The sequence below is a fragment of the Acanthaster planci genome, linkage group LG08 (assembly GCF_054643075.1).
Source record: "Acanthaster planci isolate LZ-2023a linkage group LG08, COTS_SCS, whole genome shotgun sequence".
Classification (NCBI taxonomy): domain Eukaryota; kingdom Metazoa; phylum Echinodermata; class Asteroidea; order Valvatida; family Acanthasteridae; genus Acanthaster; species Acanthaster planci.
In genome coordinates, this window is record NC_141784.1 from 7,970,542 (window position 1) to 7,984,379 (window position 13,838).

A 13,838-nucleotide genomic window follows, 5' to 3' on the forward strand; every position below is an offset into this window, starting at 1 on the left:
CGCTTTGCAGTTTACTTCTTATTGTTGGTTTGTACTAGGCGCGAAAGCAAACGCGAGCGCAAATTTCATATCATGAAAGTGAAATGTCCTCAGCGGTCGTGAATTAAACAGCCTCAAAATGGTAATAAAAGGTTGAAAGTAATGACAAATCTCTCCCACGTGTGCATACCAAAAAAATCAGTTCCTCACGCACTTTTACCCCCTCCCCGTGTAAGGCATCTAGTAAATATTGAACTTAACTAGTCTGTGATATCATAAAGGTCGAGTGAAGTCAGGCACTACCCGCTACGGCCCTACACTGCTTGCGATTCTCTATGACATTTGGAGGATCGCTTCTTCCAATTCTAGAGTTCTTCTCTGTAACAAAAGAAAGGAAAAGAAGCAAAATGTAACCCGAGTCTGATGTCGCGTTCATCGCATACCTGTACAGTTACTAATTTTGTTCCATTAAGTAATGTTTAATCAATCAGAAACATAAATGTACCGGAGATCCTAGCTCCTCCGATTCTCGGTAACCGGAAAACAGAAGGAAGGATTTCACTTTAGATAAGAGGCAGCGAATGGCTGGATCTCTCGGTCGATAACCCTGATGCAGTACAAAGACCTACTTTGATATACTCCCATCAAACATATTCAGTGTGGGTGTTGCCATGATTTTTTTCCAGTGGGTCGGACAAAGCATTCCGCAGCAGCAAACTGTCTCACCCTGAACAACAAAGAAAGAGGTAATTTGGTGAAAACTGAAGACAAGCGACCGACAAGCAAGACGATAACAAGTCACGATTGCCAGCAGGCTGAAAAGAAGTAAAATGAGGCCAAGTTGACTATTTGAATAAAAAAGCAACAGGGAGTCGACAAAATAGACTAATATAATTATTATTGAAAATATTCCGCAACTTTCAAAATTCTATGGTTTTATCATTAAGCACAGTGTAATTGGAACACAGCTGTTTTTTTGCATGTTGCTTCAGTAAAACAATGTCAGTTTTCTTTTAAACCGTGCAGGGTGGTAAAGTTATATCCGGCGATAAGCCGCTTTTCAATTCCGCCCGCCCCACCCCGCATGTATGCGTCACCGTTACATGTTTTCCCATATAATCGCTTATTAAAGGAATTGTTCAAATTTAGATCACTGTTGTTCAGGTGTAGATATTACTCAAAATACGTTCTGGTCGATAATCTGCAATATATTCCGAGCGGACACTCCTGTTTATATTATACGAAACTGAAAGCAGACCTATACACCTTTGTCATGATGCTGCCATTTTGTCTTGCCCCTGTAAACCCAAATGACAAAATCAGCACAACTATACATACTGAAAAGGAAACTGACTACTTTTTCTTCCAGCCTCAGTTTGGTTACATTGCTGTTTTCAATGTAAGAAAAAAAACAAGATGGCTTTCCCATGATAAATCTCTACTCTGTTAATGCACGTCATCACGCTTAGCTGAAGTGTAGCCTTTCGTCAAGGCCTTCGCAGCTGTGATTATGTGTAACTGCAAAGCGGCTGGACCGGAAACCACATGCACGAGTGGCGCAGCCACGAGGCCTTCTCCAACTTGACAGGATTTTCTTATGTTTTTCTTCAACGGGGTAGCAAAAATCTCAACCAATCATTAGCGAGGGGGTCAGCACACATTTACCTATTATGCAAATTGAAAGTATACGAGAAATGGCGAGCGTGTCAAATGTGTAAGCGGCTGTGAGTGCAGGTCAGTTGTCTGAGCAGTATTTGGACAGTTCTTTAAAATATGCTGCTGGAAAACTACAGATTGCTGAGTTTAAACTGTTGCAGCGTCAGGCTATTGAAGCATCTGTACGCGGGCGTGACGTTTTCGTCTCTACCCACGGGATATGGTAAGAGCTCCATGTTTCAAGCACTGCCGTTTTGCTTTGACCATTTGGCCTTGATGAACTGCTACTTGTTAGTGTTACTCCAACGTCAGAACCATCCCCCACCAACAAGCATCATAGTTGTCATCTCACCGCTTATTGCCCTCATGAAAAACCAGATGGAAACATTGCGTAAGCTTTGGAGCTGATGCCGTTTATTCTAGAGACTCATCTGCTTCGACTATTTACGTGAAATTTATGAACAATGCATATCAGAAAGCTTTTGAATAATTCACCACAATAACCTCAAAATCAAGTTGGAAAAGGCCTCTTGGCTGACTGCGCCGCCTGCCTGGTCTCCTGTCCAGTCGCTTTGCGGTTACACACACACAACCACGAAGGCCTTGACGAAAGGCTATAAGCTGAAGCGTTGTTCCATGCCGCCGTGCTCTTTTTGACACAGTCTTGGTGCGATTCGCTAATAAATTGTAACTCATGGGCGAAAGCCATCACCATCACACACGTATAGTTTGCACCAATCGTATAGTACGTGTACCTTCCTGGACACTTGACAGTACTTGCTGCAAATACGCTAAACGCCCTCTACTGACAACGCGACGCTTATAAAGTTCAACCTCACCCCAGGGCCCAATACCGGGTACAAAAAGCAGGATAAGATATTGCGTGCAGCCCGACAAATTTGTGCAGTTACGGCTGGGGAGTGTCATGCAGCCAGGCTGGCCATCCATGCAACGGCTTCCATTGGCGCACGTATCATTCCCGGCCGTAGCCAGTACCATTGAACTTGGTCTTAACGCGGTCTTGACCTTGTCTTTATACGTGTGTACCAACGAGAGGCCAAACGTGTCACCCGACCATTAGCATGATTAGCGGCCATCTCACATTGTCATCCTGTAGGGAGTGAGTGGGTCTTGTATCAGGTGAACACGCCCGCTGTCTTGTGAATGTGAGACGGCTAGTTCACACTTGGCAATCAATCTTCATTATCCTTAGAAAAACACAGACTCGCCTGTTAGATGCAAGCTTCCTTTTTTATCGCCAGAATTCCGATTTGATAGGCGCAGAGGAGATGGGGTCCTAAGGCAATTTGACGGCGGGTTTTCTTTTTCTATTTTTTGTACTGCACGGCATTGAATAAAAGCTTCAGAATTCTCCAAAATGAATCAAAGGTAAAACCATTTTGAGCTCACGTTACCATGCAAAGCGAACGTTAACGTTAAAACTCAACTGCACACATGGGTGCGTCTCTCACAGTCATTCGTAAGCACAGGCAAATTCTGTCGACCCTTTCCAAACGCGCACTTGGTCGAAAGATTTCGCGCATTGTGATTGGCTAACGCGTTGCAAACTCTTGGAAGTGCACTATTATTGTGAAACGCCCGTATTTAAACGATGCAATGCACTGAATTCTCAACTGAGTTTATTTGGGATGTGGCAATTTTACAAGTGCATCAGCTGTGGTCACAGTGACTCTTTCTCACGAATTTGCCAACGGGTGATACGCAACATATTACCTCGCCAAAAGGGAGAAAGTAAAAACTGTGATGGAGATATATGGGTCACAGCGGCATGGTCACCTGTTGCTCTCTGATTTTTCTGTTGGTGGGCTGTAAATACTTAGGCCGTAGTTGTCTGTCCGGTGAGCTGGCCTCTGGCACCATCAAAAATTACTGCGGCTCTAAGGTTTAACAGCGACCCCGTAATACCCAAAGCCCAAGGTTATTGCACCGGGTCGGGCAAAGAGGCCACGGCCCCTGGGTAAACGGCGCAGAAAACACCGCTCGTATTTCTTCTCTGTGGTCAGAGTAAAATGGAGCTTTCATTCGCAGAAACCCGCAAATCATTGGCCTTTTTATACCGCACCAAATAGTTCGCTATCCACAGATCAGGATACTCAGCTTTCTATAGCACGTAAAACCAACATTAAATACCTGTGCTGTACATATATATGTTGGTTAAAAAAGGTACTTGTGCTGCTAAAATATTACTGTTTAATGATCCATTGCCTAAATATTCCAGACCGTGAGCAAGGGAGAAGTACTTCCATAATATGGAGGAAGCGCTGAGCCAAGTTTGAGCCAACAAGTTCGAATATATACTATACCAACAGATGTCACGTTAAACGAGCGACGACCGCAACCAAATTGGCCAACCAACCGGGGTAAAGCACATTGTTGGTGGCGAGACCTTCGGCCTGTTGTTACCCTTGGGGGAGGCTCGACCGCACACTCCTTATTTTTATCACCCACGGCTCGAACGCAAGGTTATTTCCTCCTCTATGGTATTACACCACACCACATGATTCTGCATGGTTCAACAAAATTTTACGATGCACATATTCATTGTTAAAAAACTCGCCGTGTCAGATTAGACTTGATTCAAGACTGTATTTTGAAATGCTAAACTCCCTCTTGGAACCGGGCAGCGCATCCTTAAGTTGCTGGAGTGCATACATTTAGAGAGGAATCCCATGACACTAGTCTCACTGTTTGTAAAGTTCAAGGTTTGATATGGGTCGAAAAAGACAGATGTTATGAACCATTTGATTAAGAATAAAGCCAGAGGTATTGCCTGGACCGCAATAATGTGTATAATAATGCCAAAGCCCTGGGACCCAAGCTAGCATCTTCAAGCTCGCCCCTACAATCATGTCACTATTATAGGTCTGTGCCGTCGAAGTTGTTTCCTTGCTCTACGCAGAAAGTAACTGGCAATACTATACGTGCATTTACACAAATCTAAAGTAGTTCAGATTATTATCAAATGTATTATCAAATGCCTTATGGTAACTACAAAACCTAATGTGTTGCAAGCAATAAGTCACCCGTAATGTCCACATCTTGTTCCCCTAGACGATGGTTCCGAGAGACCAGGAGTCGGCGTTGGAAGAGCAGCCTGCAGACGGGGTCGAAGAGGTTGTCGGGCCCCGCTCGAGCCACCACAGGCCGCTCGCCGGTGTAACGCAGCAGACATCTGATTGATGGGCAGCCGCTGGCTCCCGTGGGGACACCATTAAAACCCCATTAAGCACCCAGGAGGCCACAGCTCAGCGGAAACGGAGCCGTGTCGGAAGACGAAAGAGCGGGACGAAACATTTTTTTTCTACAGAGCCCCCCAAATTCTAGTCGACATGTCTGAAGAATGTCTACTGCTGGGCGATCAGGCTGCAACTCTCAGTGACGATGACAGTAGAAACATCGCTTTGTAGTCAGGGAATCAGGGCCAACACATTTAGTGTTGCAAAGAATGAGAATGCTGTGCACTGGGACAAGAAGATTTTCCATGATCTCGCAAAAACATCGGCACTACGCACATTGATCACTGGTGAACTGGAATGGGATGTAAACCTTACCAAGGAGAACTTTTATTCATAGTATCAATAATAGTAATAATGTTTATTTATAAAACGCTTTCCATACCGAGTACCTCAAAAATTCCTGATACAATATAGAAATTAAAAGCAAAATAAAAAGAAAAATACATATCACACAAGTATATCAACAGTTCAAACCTAGTTAAAATACTGATTAAAAAGAACATTTTCAGACGCCTTTCTCTCGCTCATGTAACAACTGCAGGTTTGGCCATAAATAAAAGCTATATGCCTATGCTCATTTGCACTGTTAAGCCACTACTTGTCCATTGAGTTCGCACGCTTTAGTTAAAGGGAACATACATAGCACTTGAGTTGCTTTGCGTCAATTTACTCACTAATTATTACTCTGTTGGATGAAACTTGTCTCTGCTGGTATCAATGTATAGTAATTGCGTAACAAGCCGGAGAGGAGTTCGAAAAACTCCAATAGTGGCAACGAACTCTTCCTCCATCACGTGATGGGAACGAGCACGTGAATGAGAGTCCCGATTTCCAGTCGGAACTTATAAGCAAGACTTGCGTCGCATTCGCATCCACTGTGACCAGCCTGAGAATTGACGATTCCTATATAGGACGAATGCAATTTGGTCACCAAGACCCTCTCCTGCTGTGTGCCTGCATAGCAAAGTACCGCAACTTCCAGTGCAATGGGACCTAAACGAGTGAGAGAATGACTTTTTCAAAGACCCCCCTCCCCCAAAAAGCGAGTCGGGACCCGGGTAAGTCACTTAAAGTAAATTTTTGCAGGCTTAGACGAGGATCAAACTTCCTTGCGTACTTATAAGTTAACCCAAGCAATTAAGAATGTCTGGTGTGCGTATGTGGGGGGGGGGGGTTCAAAATGATCGTTGCAAATAGCCAATCATAACCACTAATCTTGCTTTGAAATGAAGTTGATAATAATTTCGTACATCTCCCTCGTCGATATGTCGGTTTGGTGTCAGGAGTATCAGCAAGAAGTTCTTCTTTGTCACATTTACCCTCATTACTTGTGTCTGATCTTATGTCCAGTCTTACCGTGGTCCACTACAACACCGGTATAGTTTAAATTGAATTTATGTGTCCACTCACTTCCTGAAATAGCCATAGTAAATGTTTACAATAGACTAGGTGGTTTTCAGTTTCAAAATTTTCTTGTAACATGGCGAGTAAGCTCGAGGGCTGATACTAACAGTCTTTTGTCTTCTCAGTTTGCTATTTCATTCGAGTGATACTTTTCAAGCGTTACCCACAAAATTATCCTTAAAAACCCATGGCATGAAAGTTAATGCTGCGTGCAGTATGCACCACATCCTATATGCGCCGGGAGCCATGGGATTTGTCCCTGGCTTATATGCCGTCATCGGTCCCTGCAGTGCCTGCACGCAGGCGCAGTGACACCGCAAAGCGGTGACCTGAACCCGGGAACATATTCCAAGCCTGGCTCGTTCTTCCCATGCTGGGAGACAACCCATAGAGCTGCATGAATGGAAAGCAGATCTCTGTAAACACTACAGACAGAGGGGTCGTTGTAAACGGACGGGTTCATGCGCGACACACTTTGCCACCGCTAATGTGATGATGATGATGATGATGACCAGAACTGCCCAGTTAGATATTTGAAACAAAATCGTCAAGTGGCTGGCATTTTTCCTGAAGGAACCGACTCTCAATTTGAAGAGCTCGCAATATCCCAGCGCTTTGTAATTTATAATCGGAACAGATACTGCAAAGTTGCACAAAAAGGTGTAGTGGTTCTCCCTTGCTTGGTTGTGTCACTGTGCCGACATTTTTTTCTCGGGTGCGCTGTTTGCGGTAGTTTCGGCCAACTCCGGACGCAAATCGCCTCCGCTGGACTTTGCTTTATCAATGACGTCTCGGCGAGACTGACCGGGCGAATTCTTGGGACCTCTGTGGCCACCGCGTGCCGATCGGTTGTACATCGGGGAATCCGGACTCCGTGAATGATCTGTGGGGCTGCGCGATGGAGCACTCCTTGTACGGGGGCAGTACGGCGCCTGTCCTGCACCACTATCCCGGAAGTTTGTCCACAGCCAGCTCGCAGCTTCAGCATGCTTCGTATCAGGTAAAGTTACTGTCGTTTTTGTCTTCTTGTAAAAACTGCAAAAAATCTTAATCCTGAAGGAGAATAATGTTTTTTTGAACTATGTAGGACTATTAATGTTAGGTATTAATCTTTGCATACGAGCAATCAACATTGCACATTGTGTGCTCGGTAAAAACCGAAACACCAAATAAGGCTACGGTAGGCCTACTAGCCTAACTTAAGATGGCACATTTCAAATGATATATATTGTAAATAAACTAACATAACAGAGGCCTTTTTGACGCCATGCCAATCATGAATGTGTTATGCGCATGACCAAGGTAGTTGTAGGCAGACATGGCAGTAATCCACCCTCGGTTCCTCACATTTGGAGAGAACATGTGAAAACATTTTAGATGCTATGTCTTCCGAAAATATCACCGAAATGTTATGTAGAATCATGCATTTTTTGTAACCATTTTTTCCCGGAAAAATTCTTGCCAATGAATCAGGTGACGTTGTCGGGACCAAAAATCAACCGTCTCTACGAAGAACTCATTTCTCTAGACACTCGTTTTCTTGGTATCTACTGGAAGGATATTAGCACACCGTGCTCCGATTTTACCGGTTGACTCATGAAAATGCTACAATAAATAAAACAGCACATTCATAACATCAAAATGGAGTCAGACAACTTTAAACAGGAAATATTTGCTGTGTGTTCCGCGTGGACTAAGAAACGCGTTTAAAGTTGCATTACCGCTGACAGCTTTAGCTTGGAATACGATTAAGTTAATGAAAAAAACTGCATGGTGACTCTGGTATCGTGGAACACGTCGTTGTTGTAATGAAGACGGAGTAATGTCATTGGGCTTACTGGCCGTCGTTATATTTTAGTAGTAGTACAGTATAGTGATTGTTGGTGGCTACCTCTTGGATATTATTACCTGCTCATTAATCCGTGTCTGAAACAGTGTAGGGATGATATCGCGTATCGTCCCATCTATTGCACTTTGTGTGATATTACACAAGGCTGTAGAGACAGCAACAGTACAAAACCAGATGTTGGAAGCTTAAAATTTCATCTCCATCATCGGAATAATAACACGCGCTTTCCGACTTTCCGGTGACTTGCAAATTGCACACTGCCTGCTTTCTTCTCCTTGGGACGGAACGAAAGCACAGCCCAGCGCCTGCCTGGGCTGCCCCGGTCATTCTCTCCCCACGTTCCCGTGTCTCTCGTCTCGGTACCAATTTGTCTTGGGAGGATTTAGACGAATAAAGCAAGGCTTACTTTGTTTTTCCCATATACCAGTCAATCAAACGGCACGTTGCAGCATATCGTGTCAGTTTAAGTTGCAGGAAATACTATGATCCCCAGGCGGGCTTTATATACGCTGATTTGTTTTTTGCGTTGCTGTTTCCGGTTTCCATGCATTCTGGTCGGACCTTAAGTCTAAGGCCAGGGTCACGACTTGGCACCACGAGGCTTGTAGCTGGTTAGGACAGCGATCGTCGTCTGCACCACGGAGGGCCCCCGGCGACTCAAACCGGAGCGGCCCTGCTCAGGCCGGAGAGCCAAGACGCAAACAAATACCGTACAGGCAGGAACTAACTCATTCCAAGAGTAAACCCCCAGTAAGGACCTGACAAGTACATATCACAGCATTGGGACTCGGGAGTTCAACCTATAAGTTATTTGCAGCATTTATTCAATGTAGCATTTAACCTCCAAATGTACTGGAAATGATAACACGTTTACAAGGAATTTGTGAACTTGTCAGTTGGTGCATGCAACACTGTCTGTTGCTTGATTCAGCCATTTTTCCTCGCGAAAGACTTCAGCTCAAAGTTCAATAGGGTCTGAAAGGTACCGGTAAGGGAAATCAATAAAATTCTAGAAGATGCGGAACTCTAACAAACGCTGCGCGCTTGCTTAGATATTTTCACTTTGTACTGTGTGCGACATGCTAATGGTTCATGACATGTCAGTCCGCTGAGTTCTCCTTACAGGCACTGATAACATTAGCAGTTTTCATGGCTTAATTGTCGGGAAGTGTCCGTCAGTTTGGCGGCACGAATATATAGCCAACAGATGGAAACCGTGACAGTGCAAGCGGAGTTTACGTCGCAATGAGCTCGAATCGGTTTCACTATACCCCTAGAATTGCCACACTTCTTGGCAGACTGTCAAATGGGGAGGGTTGCTTCCTCTTTAGAGCTGGTGAATGTGGAAGGAGTGTGAAGGCATTGTTTGTCCTTTTTTAGAGTTGTAAACAAAGAGGACATCTCCCCAGTCGCAGTCACCAGATTCTCACGTGGTCCTTTCTCTTCAGTGCACGAAAATAAAGCTGTTGCACAACCGTCATATTTTATGAGGGACGTTTCGGGCACTTCGGAAACGGTGCCTGAGTTATGTAATGAGTCAGACAAGTGAACAGTAACCAACAGAAAAGCAAAGCCGATTGCATGTTCCAGGGAAATCATTGAATCAGCCAGATTGTTTGAGATAGGCCTATTTTGTTTTTTTCTCAAATTCGCCAGTTAAAACTTTCTTTCGTGATCGCAAAGACGGTGAAACGTTGCGCAACATTTATGATGACGCTTGAAATTTAGCAAGGCACGATGCTATTTGTAGTAACGAGCAAATCCAGTCAGTTTGAGCTCTTTTTGTTAAGATTGATCTTGATCTTGAGAGTCAATGAGAGTTAATTTTGTTGGTGTTCAAGGCAGAATCACACGCCCTTGAAACTTGACCGTAAAAGCGTCTGTGTGTTCGCAGCCGCAAAGTGTTCCCGTAAATTTCTTCGTAAATTTTCTCGGCCTTAGCAACCGTCTCCGTTGCTACCAATCCCACCGCGATTCCGGCCACGAAACGTCATACCTTACTTCCTTGCCCAAAACCCCTATCCGCGATCCGAGAAAATCAAAATCCCAACTTGGCCGCACTTGTCGTCTCCTTTCAGCGGCAGCCACCAATAAACGTCGCTGACATTCGCACACCCACACATCCGAATGAAAATCTATTATTTATCGTCTTGTCTTAATTTATTCCACTGAAACAGTGCTCTCTGAAGAGTTTGAACTTTTTCAGGGTACACCGAATAGGCCTATGCGTGTTTTTGCAAGGGCTTATCCGACATGATAAAGGCCTACTTTTCATGGTTTGTCATTGTCTGTCATTGCCTTGTTTGTGTTTTCGTTCACGGATTAAAGTTTCACGCACATGGCGATTGAAACATTTACATATGGTGGTCACTAAAAGTGCATCGAGAATGAAGAGAACAAAAGAAACAGTAAATGTCCATCAAATAAAAACAACCCCGCCTTGCAAGCTGAAAATGAGTTGGGTCATGTTATACTCACATGAAAGTACCTCCTTTAAGTTCATTGTTGGTTTGATCAGGGTTAAATTTTGCTCAACGTTCGAGAACAATTTCGGAAAGAGTGAAGCCCGTTGATCTTTTTTTAACTGTAAGTGTAACTCTGGCTACGCACCAAGTTCAACGTATTCTGCCAAGTTTTCGAGCGCAATCATCGTGCTGTTTTTACAGTGCGATGGTCTAATAAGTCGTACTGTTTTTTCTAATCTAGCACAGTGTTACGAAACTCCGGAAGAGCGATAACATCTCTTAGTGTAGCGTTATGAATGGAAACGCTGGAACTCGACCTTGCGTTGGGTCATGATTTTTTTGCGGATAAGTCTACCTTTAAAGGGACAGGATATATCCACAGAACGTTACAATCACTGTTAAGTCGGTAGCTTCAGTCACTGACATTTTAACGAATACCTTAACTCACAATTTGACCCTTAAATTTAATCGATTAACTGAAGCTCAAACGGCGCTTTTTGTCGATTTTACGTTAAAGAACAGAGCACTCAACCCATTGGATATAGTATGACATTCTAAAACGTCGAGTCGGAGATAATTCTTAAGGAGAAAAAAGTGCCTTGATATTTTCGATCATCACCCGTAATGAAAAAAGGGGGTATTTTATAGTCAAAGGATGATGGTACCATGATAACTCATTAACCAGGCCTATTTGAATGGGAGTAAGCTTGCGGCTATTCCATCATCATCATTGATACGTGTATAGGACTTCATTGTTTTTACCTTTGACACAGGCTCCTAAAATGAAATTGAAAGCCTTGAATGTTTTGATGACCTGAAACTGGTTGCGGCTATGGCTTTGAATCGAGTCTTCGGACTGTCTGTATACAATTTACAGATGTCGGCAGCATGAGCCGTAACATCTCACACAGTCAGGGGCTTGTTCAGAGAGAGACAGTGCCTTGAGTGTGAACCCTGGTTCATTTCGGCACGATAATTTTAAGCTCTTTCCCACATTCCAGGTTAATTGTCGCTGATTTCTGCCGACATCTCCGATCACAACCATTATTATTCCGCGCAACATGGCGATGTTACAGTTTCAGTGTAAAGAGGCATTTCTTTTGAAAAACCCAGTAATAAATGAATCTGTGCCGCTAACTTGGTTAGTGTGAATCGCACATCCCCAAAAAGTACAGCTCAGTAATCATAGTTTATGCAGTGCGTGTCTGAGCTTTCGGAGTAAAAATAGGACGGGCAGAGTTGGCGTGGGCGAGCTCTCTGACTTGCTCGCCATGCGTGCAGCCCGCTCGTCCGGCGGCCTTTTCCCGTCCCCCAAATCCCAGCCTTCCCGGCGCTGTTGTCTTCCTCTGTTCGTTCCGCAATTCTTCAACGGCTCTCAGCTCTTCTCATGGACTTGGTCCGGATGTGCAGCTATTCTTGGCTTTTTTCGGGGGGTAACTCTTGGAGGAAGAGGAGGTCTGGTTTGAACCGCCAAGGTCGGTTTTGTGGGGGAAAAGTGCGCGGGCCGCGGCACAAGACCCCCGGATATTCTTTGTAACATGCGAGCTATACCGGCACCAAGCCAAGGCCGAAACAACAGAGGTGACCTAGAAAATGAACAATAGTCAAAACACGGTTATTGTTCTTAGACATAATCGTCATTAGTTCCTAACCTTTGGGCATTAGATTAGAAAAAAATTATACTAAGCAACGATATAATACTTTATTCAAACATGACATTTGTCTTAATGTCATGAGCAAAAATGACGGCCAATATTCGACGACATATTTCAACGTGTTAACAAAGTTTGGACTGGCCGATTCTTGATCTGCACCCCGATTGTACATATTTATTCGATACAAAACAAATTCTTCTCGGACGAGAACGAGTCAGAACTCCTTTAATTTTGGTCGAGGACAAGTCTCGGAAAGAAAATTACCTTTCAGTCGGCCTAGTTTGTATAAAGTCAGACAGACGGGTACCATCTCCCATGAAAGAGCAAGTTCTTAAAAAATAATGTCTAGTATATCACTCTATTTGCTTGAAAAATGCGACATAAACAATTTTTGCATGTTACTGGCAGACTGTCCGTAACTGTGTGCAGCAGCGCGGACCTTTGTTTACATATACAGTTTTCTATTACAACAAGGATGCTGTGACTACCCACGTTGCCTCATTGTAATCAGTGCCCTGTTGTAAAGAACTGGAAAAATAAGGAGAAAAATATAAACGTTAAAAAAAATGGACTCCAAAGCTTTTCTGTATAAAAATAGTTTGTTCAGAAGTCCTCTGTGTAAGAGCAAAAATTGGGTATAAATTATAAATTTGCGATGTACATCTAAAGTAAGGGATGATTAGAAATGAAATAGCTTTGGGGGCTTTGGGAAATATTTGACATTTTGGTATAAATTTATAAATGAAAATAAAACCCTGTGTAATAGTCTATTATTCTGTATTAGTTTTAAAGTTTTATAATAGCGAAAATGAAACGTTAGAAGTTTATCAGATCCAATAAAAAACGTAAAATGCATGCATTTTGTTTACGAATCGTTTGTTGCTGTGTTTATCCAATGCTGTCTATCGAAGAAAACAAATAAGCATCCTTGGTATGCCTTTAGTTCTTTTTTTGTTTTCAACCAACAAACATCCACTTTCAGAAACCCAGTGGTGCCCACAAAGACGCCGACCCCGCCACATTGTTTTTTAGGCCTCGTTAACAGAATGATTTAGTGACATTGACGAAGTGGACTAATTTACCCGAGCCGTCAATTTAGCGGGACCGTGGGATTTCCCTGCCGGTCACGTTCGGCCAGCCTTTCTGACAAGAGCACTTACCCGCTTCTGTACATGCGATACACCCTCCTTTTCGAAAAATAAAACCTAAAGCACGACATTTTATCTTCTCGTAGTGTTTGTTATTGGGCTTATGGGTGAACATAAAGGTTATTAGTTCTTGTTGGAGGCTTTATTTTGGCCGATTATGTAGCTGCGGTTGGATAAAAGACGCAGGAAATAGACGAATTTGGGATATCATTAGGACTTTTGGGGAAAATTTTCCATTTAATGGTTTGGTGTCGTTTTGTCAGGTCCTGAATTACACCGCAGCTTTCTAAACAGATCTTTACTCATTCCCATGAGAGTAATGCTCAATGGAGGAAGTGTGAACTTTTGTGTCTTCCTATTGATTTTTCAATGTCAAAAACGGTCTCCCAGGTTTAATTGGATATCAACTGTTTCGAGGAAGGTTT

The 13,838-nt window shown here is 43.4% G+C and overlaps 1 protein-coding gene across 1 annotated transcript in view; it reads left to right on the plus strand.

The window, feature by feature from the left end:
* Nucleotides 1-5,656: 5,656 nt before the first annotated feature.
* LOC110988557 (uncharacterized) overlaps nt 5,657-13,838 on the plus strand; it is a 31,592-nt gene continuing 23,410 nt past the window's right edge. The window contains exon 1 of the mRNA XM_022252212.2: nt 5,657-7,296. Coding sequence (XP_022107904.1) covers nt 7,195-7,296 — 102 coding nt within the window. The 5' untranslated portion in view covers nt 5,657-7,194. The remainder of the gene's footprint in view (nt 7,297-13,838) is intronic.